Below are 18,959 nucleotides of genomic sequence, written 5' to 3' on the forward strand. Positions count from 1 at the left end.
ACATTTGCAGCAAATACAAAATTACTTCCTATATATAGGTGGCACTAGAGTTTTAGTCCTCTTACTCTCTGACCGGACAATTTGCATTTTTACCACAGAAATGTCATATTTCCACGTCGCAATGTCATAAAATTTTGTGAGGCACCTATGGGTTCAAAATACTCACTACACTCCTAGATGAATTCATTGAGGGGTCTAATTTCCAAAATGGGGTCACTTGTGGGGGGTTTCTGCTGTTTTCACATGTCAGGGGCTCTTCAAATGCGATCTGTCATTCACAATCTATCCAAGGCAAATGGTGTTTCTTTCTTTCCTGGCCCTGCGATGTGCCCACGCAGAAGTTTTTTACCACATATGGGGTATAGTCGTATTCGGGACAAATTGCGCAACAAATTACGGGGTCCGTTTTCTCCCATTATCCATTGTAAAAATTACAAATTTGTGGCTAAAACATTTTCGTGCAAAAAATGTTATGTTATGATATTCCTTGTAGTACCTGTGGGTTCAAAATGCTTACTATACCTCTGGATAAAAATCCTTGGGGGGTGTAGTTTTCAAATTAGGGTCACAAGTGTTTTTTTTCCACTGTTTAGGCACATCAAGGGATCTCCAAACGCGACATGACGCCAACAGACCATTCTATTAAAGTCTGTGTTCCAAAACATCACTCCTTTTTTTCCGAGCCTTGCCGTGCGCACAAACAGTAGTTTTCCCCCACATATAAGGTATCAGCATACTCAGGAGAAATTGCACAACAAATTTTTTAGTTCATTTTCTCCTGTCACCCTTGTCAAAATAAAAAAAATTGAGTCTAAAAGTACATTTTTTGTGGGTAAAATGTGATTTTGCACCTCTACGTTATAAAGATCCTTAACCCCTTACCGACCTCCGCCGTTCTATTACTGCGGAGGTCGGATCCCCTGCTTTTACGTGGGCTCTGGCGATGAGCCCGCATCAAAGCCGAGACATGTGAACTGTTTTGAACAGCTGACATGTGCCCGCAATAGCGGCGGGTGAAATCGCGATTCAAATGCTGACAGCGGCATTTAACTGGCGCTTCCGGCCATGCGGCCGGAAATGCTTGCATCACCGACCTCCGTCACATGATCGGGGGTCAGCGATGCGTCGGTATAGTAACCAGAGGTCTCTTTGAGACCTCTATGGTTACTGATGTGAGCGCCACCCTGTGGTCGGCGCTCATAGCAAGCCTGCAATTCAGCTACATATAGTCATGGCCAAAAGTATTGACACCCCTGCAATTCTGTCAGATAATACTCATTTTCTTCCTGAAAATGATTGCAATCACAAATTCTTTGGTATTAATATCTTCATTTAATTTGTCTTAAATGAAAAAACACAAAAAGAATTGTCCTAAAGCCAAATTGGATATAATTCCACACCAAACATAAAAAAGGGGGTGGACAAAAGTATTGGCACTGTTCGAAAAGTCATGTGATGCTTCTCTAATTTGTGTAATTAACAGCACCTGTAACTTACCTGTGGCACCTAACAGGTTTTGGCAATAACTAAATCACACTTGCAGCCAGTTGACACGGATTAAAGTTGACTCAACCTCTGTCCTGTGTCCTTGTGTGAACCACATTGAGCATGGAGAAAAGAAAGAAGACCAAAGAACTGTCTGAGGACTTGAGAAACCAAATTGTGAGGAAGCATGAGCAATCTCAAGGCTACAAGTCCATCTCCAAAGACCTGAATGTTCCTGTGTCTACCGTGCGCAGTGTCATCAAGAAGTGTAAAGCCCATGGCACTGTGGCTAACCTCCCTAGATGTGGACGGAAAAGAAAAATTGACAAGAGATTTCAACGCAAGATTGTGCGGATGTTGGATAAAGAACCTCGACTAACATCTAAAGTTCAAGCTGCCCTGCAGTCCGAGGGTACAACAGTGTCAACCCGTACTATCCGTCGGCGTCTGAATGAAAAGGGACTGTATGGTAGGAGACCCAGGAAGACCCCACTTCTTACCCCGAGACATAAAAAAGCCAGGCTGGAGTTTGCCAAAACTTACCTGAAAAAGCTTAAAACGTTTTGGAAGAATCTTCTCTGGTCAGGTGAGACAAAAGTAGAGCTTTGTAGATTGTGAGCCCTCGCGGGCAGGGTCCTCTCTCCTCCTGTACCAGTTGTGACTTGTATTGTTCAAGATTATTGTACTTGTTTTATTATATATACACCTCCTCACATGTAAAACTGCATGGAATAAATGGCGCTATAATAATAAATAATAATAATAACTTTTTGGGCAAAGGCATCAACATAGAGTTTACAGGAGAAAAAAAAGGCATTCAAAGAAAAGAACACGGTCCCTACAGTCAAACATGGCGGAGGTTCCCTGATGTTTTGGGGTTGCTTTGCTGCCTCTGGCACTGGACTGCTTGACCGTGTGCATGGCATTATGAAGTCTGAAGACTACCAACAAATTTTGCAGCATAATGTAGGGTCCAGTGTGAGAAAGCTGGGTCTCCCTCAGAGGTCATGGGTCTTCCAGCAGGACAATGACCCAAAACACACTTCAAAAAGCACTAAAAAATGGTTTGAGAGAAAGCACTGGAGACTTCTAAGGTGGCCAGCAATGAGTCCAGACCTGAATCCCATAGATCACCTGTGGAGAGATCTAAAAATGGCAGATTGGAGAAGGCAGCCTTCAAATATCAGGGAACTGGAGCAGTTTGCCAAAGAAGAATGGTCTTAAATTCCAGATGGACATTGTAAGAAACTCATTGATGGTTACCGGAAGCGGTTGGTCGCAGTTATTTTGGCTAAAGGTTGTGCAACCAAGTATTAGGCTGAGGGTGCCAATACTTTTGTCTGGCCCATTTCTGGAGTTTTGTGTGAAATGATCAATGTTTTGCTTTTTGCTTCATTCTCTTTTGTGTTTTTTCATTTAACCCCTTAGTGACAGAGCCAATTTGGTACTTAATGACCGAGCCAATTTTTGCAATTCTGACCACTGTCACTTTATGACGTAATAACTCTGGAACGCTTTAACGGATCCCGCTGATTCTGAGATTGTTTTTTCGTGACATATTGTACTTCATGTTAGTGGTAACATTTCTTCGATATTACTTGCGATTATTTATGAATAAAATGGAAATATGGCGAAAATGTTTAAAATTTTGCAATTTTCAAACTTTGTATTTTTATACCCTTAAATCAGAGAGATATGTCACGAAAAATAGTTAATAAATAACATTTCCCACATGTCTACTTTACATCAGCACAATTTTGGAAACAAAATTTTTTTTTGTTAGGGAGTTATAAGGGTTAAAAGTTGACCAGCAATTTCTCATTTTTACAACACCATTTTTTTTTAGAGACCACATCACATTTGAAGTCATTTTGAGGGGTCTATATCATAGAAAATAACCAAGTGTGACACCATTCTAAAAACTACACCCCTCAAAGTTCTCAAAACCACATTCAAGAAGTTTATTAACCCTTTACGTGCTTCACAAGAACTGAAACAATGTGGAAGGAAAAAATGAACATTTAACTTTTTTTTGCAAACATCTTAATTCAGAACCATTTTTTTTATTTTCACAAGTGTAAAAACAGAAATGTAACCATAAATTTTGTTATGCAATTTCTCCTGAATACGCCAATACCCCATATGTGGGGGTAAACCACTTTTTGGGCGCACCGCAAAGCTTGGAAGTGAAGGAGCGCCGTTTGACTTTTTCAATGCAGAATTGGCTGGAATTGAGATTGGACGCCATGTCACATTTAGAGAGCCCCTGATGTGCCTAAACAGTGGAAACTCCCCACAAGTGACACCATTTTGGAAACTAGACCCCTTAAGGAACTTATCTAGATGTGTGGTGAGCACTTTGAACCCCCAAGTGCTTCACAGAAGTTTATAACGTAGAGCCGTGAAAATAAAAAATCGCTTTTGTTTACACAAAAATGATCTTTTCACCCACAAATTCTTATTTTCACAAGGGTAACAGGAGAAATTAGACCACAAAAGTTGTTGTGCGATTTCTCCTGAGTACGTTGATACCCAATATGTGGGGGTAAACCACTGTTTGGGTGCACCGCAGAGCTTGGAAGAGAAGGAGTGCCGTTTTTCTTTTTCAATGTAGAATTGTCTGGAATTGAGATCGGACACCATGTCGCGTTTGCAGAGCCCCTGATGAGCCTAAACAGTGGAAACCCCCCACAAGTGACACCGTTTTGGAAACTAGACCCCCAAGGAACTTATCAAGAGGTGTGGTGAGAACTTTGAATGCCCAAGTGCTTCACAGAAGTTTAGAATGCAGAGTCGTGAAAATAAAAAATATTTTTTTTTCCACAAAAAAGATATTGTAGCCCCCAAGTTTTTATTTTCACAAGGGTAACAGGAGAAATTGGACTGCAATAGTTGTTGTCCAATTTATCCTGAGTACGCTGATGCGCCATATGTGGGGATAAACCACTGTTTGGGCGCACGGCAGAGCTCGGATGGGAAGGAGCGCCTTTTTGGAATGCAGACTTTGATAGAATGGTCTGTGGGCGTTATGTTGCGATTGCAGAGCCCCTGATGTACCTAAACAGTAGTAACCCCCCACAAGTGACCCCATTTTGGAAACTAGACCCCCCAAGGAACTTATCTAGATGTGTGGTGAGAACTTTAAATGTCCAAGTGCTTCACAGAAGTTTATAATGCAGAGTCATAAAAATAAAAAATATTTTTTTTCCACAAAAAAGATTTTGTAGCCCCCAAGTTTTTATTTTCACAAGGGTAACAGGAGAAATTGGACTCCAGAAGTTGTTGTCCAATTTATCCCGAGTATGCTGATGCCCCATATGTGGGGGTAACCCACTGTTTGGGCGCACGGCAGAGCTCAGAAGGGAGGGAGCACCATTTGACTTTTTGAGCGCAAAATTGGCTGTCGTGTTTGGAGACCCCCTGATGTAATTAAACAGTGGAAACCCCCCAATTCTAGCTCCAACCCTAACCCCAACACACCCCTAACCCTAATCCCAACCTCATCCATAATCCTAATCACTAACCCTAACCATAATCACAACCCTTACCCCAAAACAACCCTAATGTCAACCCTAACCATAACCCTAATCAAAACCCTAAATCCAACACACCCCTAATCCTAATCTCAACCCTAACCTCAAACCTAACCCTAATCCCAATACACCCCTAATCACAACCCTAACCTTAACCCTAATCCCAAACCTAACCCTAATCCCAAGCATAACCCTAATGCCAACCCTAACCCTAATACCAACCCTAATCCAAACCCTAACCCTAATCCCAACTCTAACCCTAACTTTAGCCCCAACCCTAGCCCTAACTTTAGCCCCAACCCTAACCCTAGCCCTAAGGCTACTTTCACACTTGCGTCGTTTGGCATCCGTCGCAATCCGTCGTTTTGGACAAGAAACGGATCCTGCAAATGTGCCCGCAGGATGCGTTTTTTGCCCATAGACTTGTATTGCCGACGGATCGTGACGGATGGCCACACGTCGCGTCCGTCGTGCACTGGATCAGTTGTGTTTTGGCGGACCGTCGGCACAAAAAAACGTTCAATGTAACTTTTTTTGTACGTCGCATCCGCCATTTCTGACCGCGCATGCGTGGCCGTAACTCCGCCCCCTCCTCCCCAGGACATAGATTGGGCAGCGGATGCGTTGAAAAACTACATCCGCTGCCCACGTTGTGCACAATTTTCACAACGTGCGTCGGTATGTCGGGCCGATGCATTGTGACGGCCCCGTACCGACGTAAGTGTGAAAGAAGCCTAACCCTAAATTTAGCCCCAACCCTAACCCTAAATTTAGCCCCAACCCTAAATTTAGCCCTAACCCTAATCCTAGCCCTAACCCTAATTTTAGCCCCAACTGCTCTTCTCCTGCCGGCCGGCAGATGGAGACAGATGGCGGGCGCACTGCGCATGCGCCCGCCATTTTCTTTTCCCCAGCGGCCAGGAGGAGCAGCAGGAGGACCCAGGGACACCGGTGAGTATAATAGGGTCCCCGAATCCCCCTATTTCTCTGTCCTCTGTGCGATCACATCAGAGGACAGAGAATTACACTTTGCTTTTTTTTTGCGGTCGCCGGTAAACAGTTAATTACCGGCGATCGCAAAACAGGGGTCGGTAAAACCGACCCCGATCATGCTCTTTGGGGTCTCGGCTACCCCCGGCAGCCGAGACCCCAAAGATTCTCGCGGGGCCGGCGGGCGCACTGCGCATGCGCCCGCCATTTTGAAGATGGCGGCGCCCATCGGGAGCCACAAGGAGCACCGGGGGAGACAGGTGAGTATTGGGGGACTATCTGGGACCCCTTTTCTCTGTCCTCCGATGTGCGATCACAGCGGAGGACAGAGAAATTAAAAAGAAATCGCGTTTTTTTTTTTTTTTGCGATCGCCGGTAAACGGTTAATTACCGGCGATCGCAAATGCGGGGTCGGTACAAACCCCCCCGAATCATGTTCTCTGGGGTCTCGGCTACCCCCGGCAGCCGAGACCCCGGAGAAAATCCGACTCTGGGGGGCGCTATTCACTTTTTCCACAGCGCCGTTAATTAACAGCGCTGTGGTTTAAGTACCCTTAGCGGCCGCCGATAAAAGGCGTATCGGCGGTCGCTAAGGGGTTAAGACAAATTAAATGAAGATAATACCAAAGAATTTGTGTTTGCAATCATTTTCAGGAAGAAACTGAGTATTATCTGACAGAATTGCAGGGGTGTCAATACTTTTGGCCATGACTGTAGCAGCGATCTGATGATCGCTGCTATGTAGCAGAGCCGATCAGGCTATGCCAGCTTCTAGCCTCCCATGGAGACTAAGGAAGCATGGCAAAAGTAAAAAAAAAAAAAAAGTTTAAAAAAATATGAAAAAAATATATAAAAGTTTAAATCACCCCCCTTTTTCGCCCATTCAAAATAAAACAATACAAAAAAAATCAAACCTACACATATTTGGTATCGCCGCGTTCAGAATCGCCCGATCTATCAATAAAAAAAAAAGGATTAACCTGATCGCTAAACGGCGTAGCGAGAAAAAAATTCTAAACGCCAGAATTACGTTTTTTTGGTCGCCGCGACATTGAAATAAAGTGCATTAACGGGCGATCAAAAGAACGTATCTGCACAAAAGTGGTATCAATAAAAACGTCAGCTCAGCACGCAAAAAATAAGCCCTCACCTGACCTGAGATCCCGAAAAATGGAGACGTTAGGGTATCGGAAATTGGCGCAATTTTTTTTTTTTAGCAAAGTTTGGAATTTGTTTTTTTTTTTACCACTTAGATAAAACGAAACCTAGACATGTTTGGTGTCTATGAACTCGTACTGACCTGGAGAATCATAATGGCCGGTCAGTTTTAGCATGGAACTGTAGCACGGAGTAGTCCCTGGGATAAATCCCAAGTAGCCTGAGATATGCAGTGAGTGGTACCGCCAAATAAAGTAATGGGAGAGGGGAGGAGAGGGACACATGACCTGGGTATGTGTAATCACATATGTGATCAACCACAGTTCATTTATGTTTTAAAAACAGCATTTTGTGATTCCTTGTGGTATCTTTGTCTACTATTTACATTTGTTTGGTGATCTGAAACATTTAACTATTACAAACCTGCAAAAGAATAGGAAAGGGGACAAATACTTTTTTCACATAACTGTAAACTCTAATCAGATAAATACTGCTACAGTGTATAATTTCTAACGATAGAAATAATACTGTTATACGGTATTATTTATATTATAGTATTAGACATTGTTATGCCTAATGGTATAACCTAAACAATACTGTTACATAAAATTTGATCACATAAAACATACTGCTATACAATGCCTAATGATATGATACTGTTATACATTGTCTAATAATATATAGTACTGCTATACAATATTATTTTTATTAGACATTGTGTAACAGTATAATTTATCTTAGAAGACATTGTATAGAAGTATTTATATTATCAGACATTGTAACACGCTGTATAACAGCATTATTTTTATTGTTAGACATTTTACAATAGTATTATTTATATTATTAGACATTGTATCACAGTATTATTTAACAATGTTTAATAATATAACATAACATAATCATGCTATATAAGGTTCAATCACTGAAAAAATCTGCTATGCAACGTCTGATAATATAAATAATACTGTTATACATTTGTCTGATAATATAAATAATACCGTTGTACATTGTCTGATAATATAAATAATACCATTATCTGTTGTCTGATAATATAAATAATACCGTTATACATTGTCTTACAATATAAATAATACCGTTATGCATTGTCTGATAATATAAATAATACTGTTATACATTGTCTGATAATATAAATACAGTAATACTGTTATACATTTTCTGATAGTATAAATAATACTGTTATACATTGTATGATATAAATAATACTGTTATACATTGTCTGATAATATAAATAATACCATTATACATTGTCTGATATAAATAATACTGTTATACATTGTCTGATAATATACATAATACCGTTATACATTGTCTTACAATATAAATAATACCGATATACATTGTCTGATAATATAATAGGGCGGCACGGTGGCGCAGTGGGCAGCACAGCAGCCTTGCAGCGCTGGAGTCCTGGGTTCTAATCCCACCCAGGACACCATCTGCAAAGAGTTTGTATGTTCTCTCCGTGTTTGCGTGGGTTGCCTCCGGGCACTCCGGTTTCCTCCCACATTCCAAAGACATACTGATAGGGAATCTAGATTGTGAGCCCCATCGTGTGCAAAACTGTAAAGCGCTGCGGAATATGTTAGCGCTATATAAAAATAAAGATTATTATTATTATACATAATACCGATATACATTATCTGATAATATAAATAATACCATTATACATTTGTCTGATAAAATAATAATACTGCCATACAGTGTCTGATATAAATAATACCGTTATACAGTGTCTGATAATATAAATAATATTGTTATACAGTCTCTAATAATATAAATAATACCGTTATACAGTGTCTGATATAAATAATACCGTTATACAGTGTCTGATAATATAAATAATATTGTTATACAGTCTCTAATAATATAAATAATACCGTTATACAGTGTCTGATAATATAAATACCATTATCCGTTGTCTGATAATATAAATAATACCGTTATACATTGTCTGATAATATACATAATACCGTTATACAGTGTCTGATAATATAAATAATACCATTATACATTTGTCTGATAAAATAAATAATACTGCCATACAGTGTCTGATATAAATAATACCGTTATGCAGTGTCTGATAATATAAATAATACCGTTATCTGTTGTCTGATAATATAAATAATACTGTTACACAGTGTCTGATAATATAAATAATACTGTTATACAGTGTCTGATAATATAATTAATACCGTTATGCGTTGTCTGATAATATGAATAATACCGTTATACATTGTCTGATAATAATACCATTATCCGTTGTCTGATAATATAAATAACACTGTTATACAGTGTCTGATAATATAAATAATACCGTTATACAGTGTCTGATAATATAGATAATACCGTTATACAGTGTCTGATAATATAAATAATACCGTTATACAGTGTCTGATAATATAGATAATACCGTTATACAGTGTCTGATAATATAGATAATACCGTTATACAGTGTCTGATAATATAGATAATACCGTTATACAGTGTCTGATAATATAGATAATACCGTTATACAGTGTCTGATAATATAGATAATACCGTTATACAGTGTCTGATAATATAAATAATACCGTTATGCATTGTCTGATAATATAAATAATACCGTTATACAGTGTCTGATAATATAAATAATACCGTTATACAGTGTCTGATAATATAAATAATACCGTTATACAGTGTCTGATAACATAAATAATACCCTTATACAGTGTCTGATAATATAGATAATACCGTTATACAGTGTCTGATAATATAAATAATACCGTTATACAGTGTCTGATAATATAGATAATACCGTTATACAGTGTCTGATAATATAGATAATACCGTTATACAGTGTCTGATAATATAGATAATACCGTTATACAGTGTCTGATAATATAGATAATACCGTTATACAGTGTCTGATAATATAGATAATACCGTTATACAGTGTCTGATAATATAAATAATACCGTTATGCATTGTCTGATAATATAAATAATACCGTTATACAGTGTCTGATAATATAAATAATACCGTTATACAGTGTCTGATAATATAAATAATACCGTTATACAGTGTCTGATAACATAAATAATACCGTTATACAGTGTCTGATAATATAAATAATACCGTTATGCATTGTCTGATAATATAAATAATACCGTTATACAGTGTCTGATAATATAGATAATACCGTTATACAGTGTCTGATAATATAGATAATACCGTTATACAGTGTCTGATAATATAAATAATACCGTTATACAGTGTCTGATAATATAAATAATACCGTTATACAGTGTCTGATAATATAAATAATACCGTTATACAGTGTCTGATAATATAAATAATACCGTTATACAGTGTCTGATAATATAAATAATACCCTTATACAGTGTCTGATAATATAAATAATACCGTTATGCATTGTCTGATAATTATAACTAATACATTATAATATTATTTGACGCCGTGGAATCACGGTAGACGGTTACACCCAGTAATGAGCCCAGGAGCTGACCGTCCACCCTGAATGACATGAGTGACGGTACGGTCTGCGCCCCTGTGTTTTGTGCTGCTATCAGGCAGCCATTTACTGACATGTGGCTGATTTCTTCCTGACGTGGGGCTGAGGGTGTAGTGATGGGTGACAGCCTGTGCCCCACAGTGACCCCATCCCCAGCACTGTACAGGGGCGCCTGCTGTGGTATAATAGTGATATAACGTGTATACACATCGTATGGATGAATTATACATGGCTGCCGGCCCTCCGCCCATCCCCCTCCGTCATCCCCCTCCCCCTCTGCAAAGCCCCGGATGTTGGTGACGTCATTGAGAGCCATCTTTTGTCAGAAGCTGGTGAAGAAGGAACTGCAGCAGCACCAGAGCAAGCGACCTGCAAGATGTGAGTGTCCTTCCCCATCCCCCTCCCTGCACCCCACAGCTGCACGCGGCGCCCCCCACACACGGCCGCGCACCCCGTGTACAGCGCCGCGCACACTGCACCCAGCCCAGGTCCAGCCCTGCACCCACCGCAGTCTGCTGTGGTGTCACCCACTGCAGGGAAACCGCACAGGCTGGAGACACACTGCACCCACCGGGGGCCACACATGGACCCACAGTGTACACCCGCAGTGTAATCTATAGATACGGGCACTGCAATCTGCTGCTGTCACATGCTGCAGCCGTCCTGTGTGACACACCGGCACTGCACGGGGCTGGAGGCCGGCGTCAGATGTACACACACCGTGCACCCCACCACCGACACACACTGCGCCCACCACACACCGTCACACTGCGCCCCACCACGTCACACACTGCGCCCCACTACTGACACACTGCGCCCACCACACACCATCACACACTGCACCCACCACACACCCTGACACACTGCACCCCACCACCGTCACACACTGCGCCCCACTACTGACACACCGGCACTGCACGGGGCTGGAGGCCGGCGTCAGATGTACACACACCGTGCACCCCACCACCGACACACACTGCGCCCCACCACCGACACACTTCACCCACCACACACCGTCACACTGCACCCCACCACCGTCACACACTGCGCCCACCACACACCATCACACACTGCGCCCCCCACACACCCTGACACACTGCACCCCACCACCGTCACACTCTGCGCCCCCCACACACCGTCACACTCTGCGCCCCCCACACACCGTCACACACTGCGCCCACCACACACCATCACACACTGCGCCCCCCACACACCCTGACACACTGCACCCCACCACCGTCACACTCTGCGCCCCCCACACACCGTCACACACTGCGCCCCCCACACACCGTCACACACTGCGCCCCCCACACACCGTCACACACTGTGCCCACCAAACACTGTCACACACTGCGCCCCACCACTGATACACTGCGCCCCCCACACACCATCACACGCTGCGCCCACCAATCACCATCACACACTGCGCCCCACACACACCGTCACACACTGCGCCCCACACACACTGTCACACACTGTGCCCACCAAACACTGTCACACACTGCGCCCCACCACTGATACGCTGCGCCCCCCACACACCATCACACGCTGCGCCCCCCACACACCGTCACACACTGCGCCCCCCACACACCGTCACACACTGCGCCCCCCACACACCGTCACACGCTGCGCCCCCCACACACCGTCACACGCTGCGCCCCCCACACACCGTCACACGCTGCGCCCCCCACACACCGTCACACGCTGCGCCCCCCACACACCGTCACACGCTGCGCCCCCCACACACCGTCACACACTGCGCCCCACACACACCATCACACACTGTGCCCACCAAACACTGTCACACACTGCGCCCCACCACTGATACACTGCGCCCCCCACACACCATCACACGCTGCGCCCACCAATCACCGTCACACACTGCGCCCCACAACTGACACACTGCGCCCACCACACACTGTGCCCCACCGTCGCACACTGTGCACCCAACTAGGCCCTAATGTCACCCCTCTATATACAGTGCACCCAACTAGGGCCTAATGTCACCATCTATATACAGCGCACCCAACTAGAGCCTAATGTCACCCCTCTATATACAGTGCACCCAACTAGGCCCTAATGTCACCCCTCTATATACAGTGCACCCAACTAGGCCCTAATGTCACCTCTCTATATACAACGCACCCAACTAGGCCCTAATGTCACCATCTATATACAGTGCACCCAACTAGGGCCTAATGTCACCCATCTATATACAGTGCACCCAACTAGGCCCTAATGTCACCCATCTATATACAGCGCACCCAACTAGGGCCTAATGTCACCCCTCTATATACAGTGCACCCAACTAGGCCCTAATGTCACCATCTATATACAGTGCACCCAACTAGGCCCTAATGTCACCCCTCTATATACAGCGCACCCAACTAGGCCCTAATGTCACCATCTATATACAGTGCACCCAACTAGGGCCTAATGTCACCATCTATATACAGCGCACCCAACTAGGGCCTAATGTCACCCCTCTATATACAGTGCACCCAACTAGGCCCTAATGTCACCCCTCTATATACAGTGCACCCAACTAGGCCCTAATGTCACCCATCTATATACAGCGCACCCAACTAGGCCCTAATGTCACCATCTATATACAGCGCACCCAACTAGGCCCTAATGTCACCCCTCTATATACAACGCACCCAACTAGGCCCTAATGTCACCCCTCTATATACAACGCACCCAACTAGGCCCTAATGTCACCTCTCTATATACAACGCACCCAACTAGGCCCTAATGTCACCCCTCTATATACAACGCACCCAACTAGGCCCTAATGTCACCCCTCTATATACAACGCACCCAACTAGGCCCTAATGTCACCTCTCTATATACAACGCACCCAACTAGGCCCTAATGTCACCTCTCTATATACAACGCACCCAACTAGGCCCTAATGTCACCCCTCTATATACAACGCACCCAACTAGGCCCTAATGTCACCTCTCTATATACAACGCACCCAACTAGGCCCTAATGTCACCCCTCTATATACAGTGCACCCAACTAGGCCCTAATGTCACCCCTCTATATACAACGCACCCAACTAGGCCCTAATGTCACCCCTCTATATACAGCGCACCCAACTAGGCCCTAATGTCACCCAACTATATACAGTGCACCCAACTAGGGCCTAATGTCTCCCCTCTATATACAGTGCACCCAACTAGGCCCTAATGTCACTCCTCTATATACATCGCACCCAACTAGGGCCTAATGTCACCCATCTATATACAACGCACCCAACTAGGCCCTAATGTCACCCATCTATATACAGCGCACCCAACTAGGCCCTAATGTCACCCAACTATATACAGTGCACCCAACTAGGGCCTAATGTCTCCCCTCTATATACAGCGCACCCAACTAGGGCCTAATGTCACCCATCTATATACATCGCACCCAACTAGGGCCTAATGTCACCCATCTATATACAGCGCACCCAACTAGGCCCTAATGTCACCCATCTATATACAGCGCACCCAACTAGGGCCTAATGTCACCCATCTATATACAGCGCACCCAACTAGGGCCTAATGTCACCCATCTATATACAGCGCACCCAACTAGGGCCTAATGTCACCCATCTATATACAGCGCACCCAACTAGGGCCTAATGTCACCCATCTATATACAGCGCACCCAACTAGGGCCTAATGTCACCCATCTATATACAGCGCACCCAACTAGGCCCTAATGTCACCCCTCTATACAGCGCACCCAACTAGGCCCTAATGTCACCCCTCTATATACAGTGCACCCAACTAGGGCCTAATGTCACCCATCTATATACAGCGCACCCAACTAGGGCCTAATGTCACTCATATATATATATATACTGCGCACCCAACTAGGCCCTAATGTCACCCATCTATATACAGTGCACCCAACTAGGCCCTAATGTCACCCAACTATATACAGTGCACCCAACTAGACCCTAATGTCACCCATCTATATACAGTGCACCCAACTAGGGCCTAATGTCACCCCTCTATATACAGCGCACCCAACTAGGCCCTAATGTCACCCATCTATATACAGCACACCCAACTAGGGCCTAATGTCACCCCTCTATATACAGCGCACCCAACTAGGCCCTAATGTCACCCCTCTATATACAGCGCACCCAACTAGGCCCTAATGTCACCCCTCTATATACAGCGCACCCAACTAGGCCCTAATGTCACCCATCTATATACAGCGCACCCAACTAGACCCTAATGTCACCCATCTATATACAGCGCACCCAACTAGGGCCTAATGTCACCCCTCTATATACAGCGCACCCAACTAGGCCCTAATGTCACCCCTCTATATACAGCGCACCCAACTAGGCCCTAATGTCACCCCTCTATATACAGTGCATCCAACTAGGCCCTAATGTCACGCCTCTATATACAGTGCATCCAACTAGGCCCTAATGTCACCCCTCTATATACAGCGCACCCAACTAGGCCCTAATGTCACCCATCTATATACAGCGCACCCAACTAGGCCCTAATGTCACCTTTCTATATACAGCGCACCCAACTAGGCCCTAATGTCACCCATCTATATACAGCGCACCCAACTAGGGCCTAATGTCACCCCTCTATATACAGTGCACCCAACTAGGCCCTAATGTCACCCATCTATATACAGCGCACCCAACTAGGGCCTAATGTCACCCCTCTATATACAGCGCATCCAACTAGGGCCTAATGTCACCTTTCTATATACAGCGCACCCAACTAGGCCCTAATGTCACCCCTCTATATACAGCGCATCCAACTAGGGCCTAATGTCACCTTTCTATATACAGCGCACCCAACTAGGCCCTAATGTCACCCATCTATATACAGCGCACCCAACTAGGGCCTAATGTCACCCCTCTAATATACAGTGCACCCAACTAGACCCTAATGTCACCCATCTATTTACAGCGCACCCAACTAGGCCCTAATGTCACCCAACTATATACAGTGCACCCAACTAGACCCTAATGTCACCCATCTATATACAGCGCACCCAACTAGGGCCTAATGTCACCTCTCTATATACAGTGCACCCAACTGTGGCCTAATGTCACCTCTCTATATACAGCGCACCCAACTAGGCCCTAATGTCATCCATCTATATACAGCGCACCCAACTAGGCCCTAATGTCACCCCTCTATATACAGCGCACCCAACTAGGGCCTAATGTCACCCCTCTATATACAGCGCACCCAACTAGGCCCTAATGTCACCCATCTATATACAGTGCATCCAACTAGGCCCTAATGTCACCCCTCTATATACAGCGCACCCAACTAGGCCCTAATGTCACCCATCTATATACAGGGCACCCAACTAGGCCCTAATGTCACCCATCTATATACAGCGCACCCAACTAGGCCCTAATGTCACCCATCTATATACAGCGCACCCAACTAGGCCCTAATGTCACCCATCTATATACAGCGCACCCAACTAGGCCCTAATGTCACCCATCTATATACAGCGCACCCAACTAGGCCCTAATGTCACCCATCTATATACAGCGCACCCAACTAGGCCCTAATGTCACCCATCTATATACAGCGCACCCAACTAGGCCCTAATGTCACCCATCTATATACAGCGCACCCAACTAGGCCCTAATGTCATCCATCTATATACAGCGCACCCAACTAGGCCCTAATGTCACCCCTCTATATACAGCGCACCCAACTAGGCCCTAATGTCACCCATCTATATACAGTGCACCCAACTAGGCCCTAATGTCACCCCTCTATATACAGCGCACCCAACTAGGCCCTAATGTCACCCCTCTATATACAGCGCACCCAACTAGGCCCTAATGTCACCCATCTATATACAGTGCATCCAACTAGGCCCTAATGTCACCCCTCTATATACAGCGCACCCAACTAGGCCCTAATGTCACCCATCTATATACAGGGCACCCAACTAGGCCCTAATGTCACCCATCTATATACAGCGCACCCAACTAGGCCCTAATGTCACCCATCTATATACAGGGCACCCAACTAGGCCCTAATGTCACCCATCTATATACAGCGCACCCAACTAGAGCCTAATGTCACCATCTATATACAGCGCACCCAACTAGGGCCTAATGTCACCTCTCTATATACAGCGCACCCAACTAGGCCCTAATGTCACCCCTCTATATACAGCGCACCCAACTAGGCCCTAATGTCACCCCTCTATATACAGTGCACCCAACTAGGCCCTAATGTCACCCCTCTATATACAGCGCACCCAACTAGGCCCTAATGTCACCCCTGTATATACAGTGCACCCAACTACGCCCTAATGTCACCCCTCTATATACAGCGCACCCAACTAGAGCCTAATGTCACCTCTCTATATACAGCGCACCCAACTAGGGCCTAATGTCACCCCCAATATATAGCGCCCCCAACTACGGCCTAATTTCACCCATGTACAGTACAGACCAAAAGTTTGGACACACCTCATTTAAAGATTTTTCTGTATTTTCATGACTATGAAAATTGTACATTCACACTGAAGGCATCAAAACTATGAATTAATACATGTGGAATTATATACTTAACAAAAAAGTGTGCAGCAACTGAAAATATGTCTTATATTCTAGGTTCCTTAAAGTAGCCACCTTTTGCTTTGATCACTGCTTTTCACATCCTTGGCATTCTCTTGATGAGCTTCAAGAGGTAGTCACCGGGAATGGTCTTCCAACAATCTTGAAGGAGTTCCCGGAGATGCTTAGCACTTGTTGGCCCTTTTGCCTTCACTTTGCGGTCCAGCTCACCCCCAAACCATCTCGATTGGGTTCAGGTCTGGTGACTGTGGAGGCCAGGTCATCTGGCGTAGCACCCCATCACTCTCCTTCTTGGTCAAATAGCCCTTACACAGCCTGGAGGTGTGTTTGAGATCATTGTCCTGTTGAAAAATAAATGATGGTCCAACTAAACGCAAACCGGATGGAATAGCGTGCCACTGCAAGATGCTGTGGTAGCCATGCTGGTTCTGTATGCCTTCAATTTTGAATAAATCCTCAACAGTGTCACCAGCAAAGCACCTCCACACCATTACACCTCCTCCTCCATGCTTCACGGTGGGAACCAGGCATGTAGAGTCCATCCGTTCACCTTTTCTGCGTCACACAAAGACACGTAGGTTGGAACCAAAGATCTCAAATTTGGACTCATCAGACCAAAGCACAGATTTCCACTGGTCTAATGTCCATTCCTTGTGTTCTTTAGCCCAAACAAGTCTCTTCTGCTTGTTGCCTGTCCTTAGCAGTGGTTTGCTAGCAGCTATTTTACCATGAAGGCCTGCTGCACAAAGTCTCCTCTTAACAGTTGTTGTAGAGATGTGTCTGCTGCTAAAAATCTGTGTGGCATTGACCTGGTCTCTAATCTGAACCGCTGCTAAACTGCGATTTCTGATGCTGGTGACTCGGATAAACTTATCCTCAGAAGCAGAGGTGACTCTTGGTCTTTCTTTCCTGGGGCGGTCCTCATGAGAGCCAGTTTCTTTGTAGCGCTTGAGGTTTTTGCCACTGCACTTGGGGACACTTTCAAGGTTTTCCCAATTTTTCGGACTGACTGATCTTCATTTCTTAAAGTAATGATGGCCACTCGTTTTTCTTTACTTAGCTGCTTTTTCCTTGCCATAATACAAATTCTAACAGTCTATTCAGTAGGACTATCAGCTGTGTATCCACCAGACTTCTGCACAACACAACTGATGGTCCCAACACCATTTATAAGGCAAGAAATGCCACTTATTAAACCTGAGGGCACACCTGTGAACTGAAAACCATTCCCGGTGACTACCTCTTGAATCTCATCAAGAGAATGCCAAGAGTGTGCAAAGCAGTCATCAAAGCAAAAGGTGGCTACTTTGAAGAACCTAGAATATAAGACATAATTTCAGTTGTTTCACACTTTTTTGTTAAGTATATAATTCCACATGTGTTAATTCATAGTTTTGATGCCTTCAGTGTGAATGTACAATTTTCATAGTCATGAAAATACAGAAAAATCTTTAAATGAGAAGGTGTGTCCAAACTGTTGGTCTGTACTGTATATACAGCGCACCCAACTAGGCCCTAATGTCACCCCTCTATATACAGCGCACCCAACTAGGCCCTAATGTCACCCCTCTATATACAGCGCACCCATCTAGGGCCTAATGTCACCCATCTATATACAGCGCACCCAACTAGGCCCTAATGTCACCCCTCTATATACAGCGCACCCATCTAGGGC

At 44.4% G+C, this 18,959-nt stretch overlaps 1 protein-coding gene across 1 annotated transcript in view; it reads left to right on the top strand.

Annotated features, from left to right (window-relative positions):
* Positions 1–10,989: 10,989 nt before the first annotated feature.
* VAMP2 (vesicle associated membrane protein 2) overlaps positions 10,990–18,959 on the top strand; it is a 34,267-nt gene continuing 26,297 nt past the window's right edge. The window contains exon 1 of the mRNA XM_069767393.1: positions 10,990–11,076. Within this exon, the coding sequence (XP_069623494.1) occupies positions 11,075–11,076 (2 nt within the window). The 5' untranslated portion in view covers positions 10,990–11,074. The remainder of the gene's footprint in view (positions 11,077–18,959) is intronic.

Source organism: Ranitomeya imitator, chromosome 4, assembly GCF_032444005.1.
Source record: "Ranitomeya imitator isolate aRanImi1 chromosome 4, aRanImi1.pri, whole genome shotgun sequence".
NCBI lineage: Eukaryota > Metazoa > Chordata > Amphibia > Anura > Dendrobatidae > Ranitomeya > Ranitomeya imitator.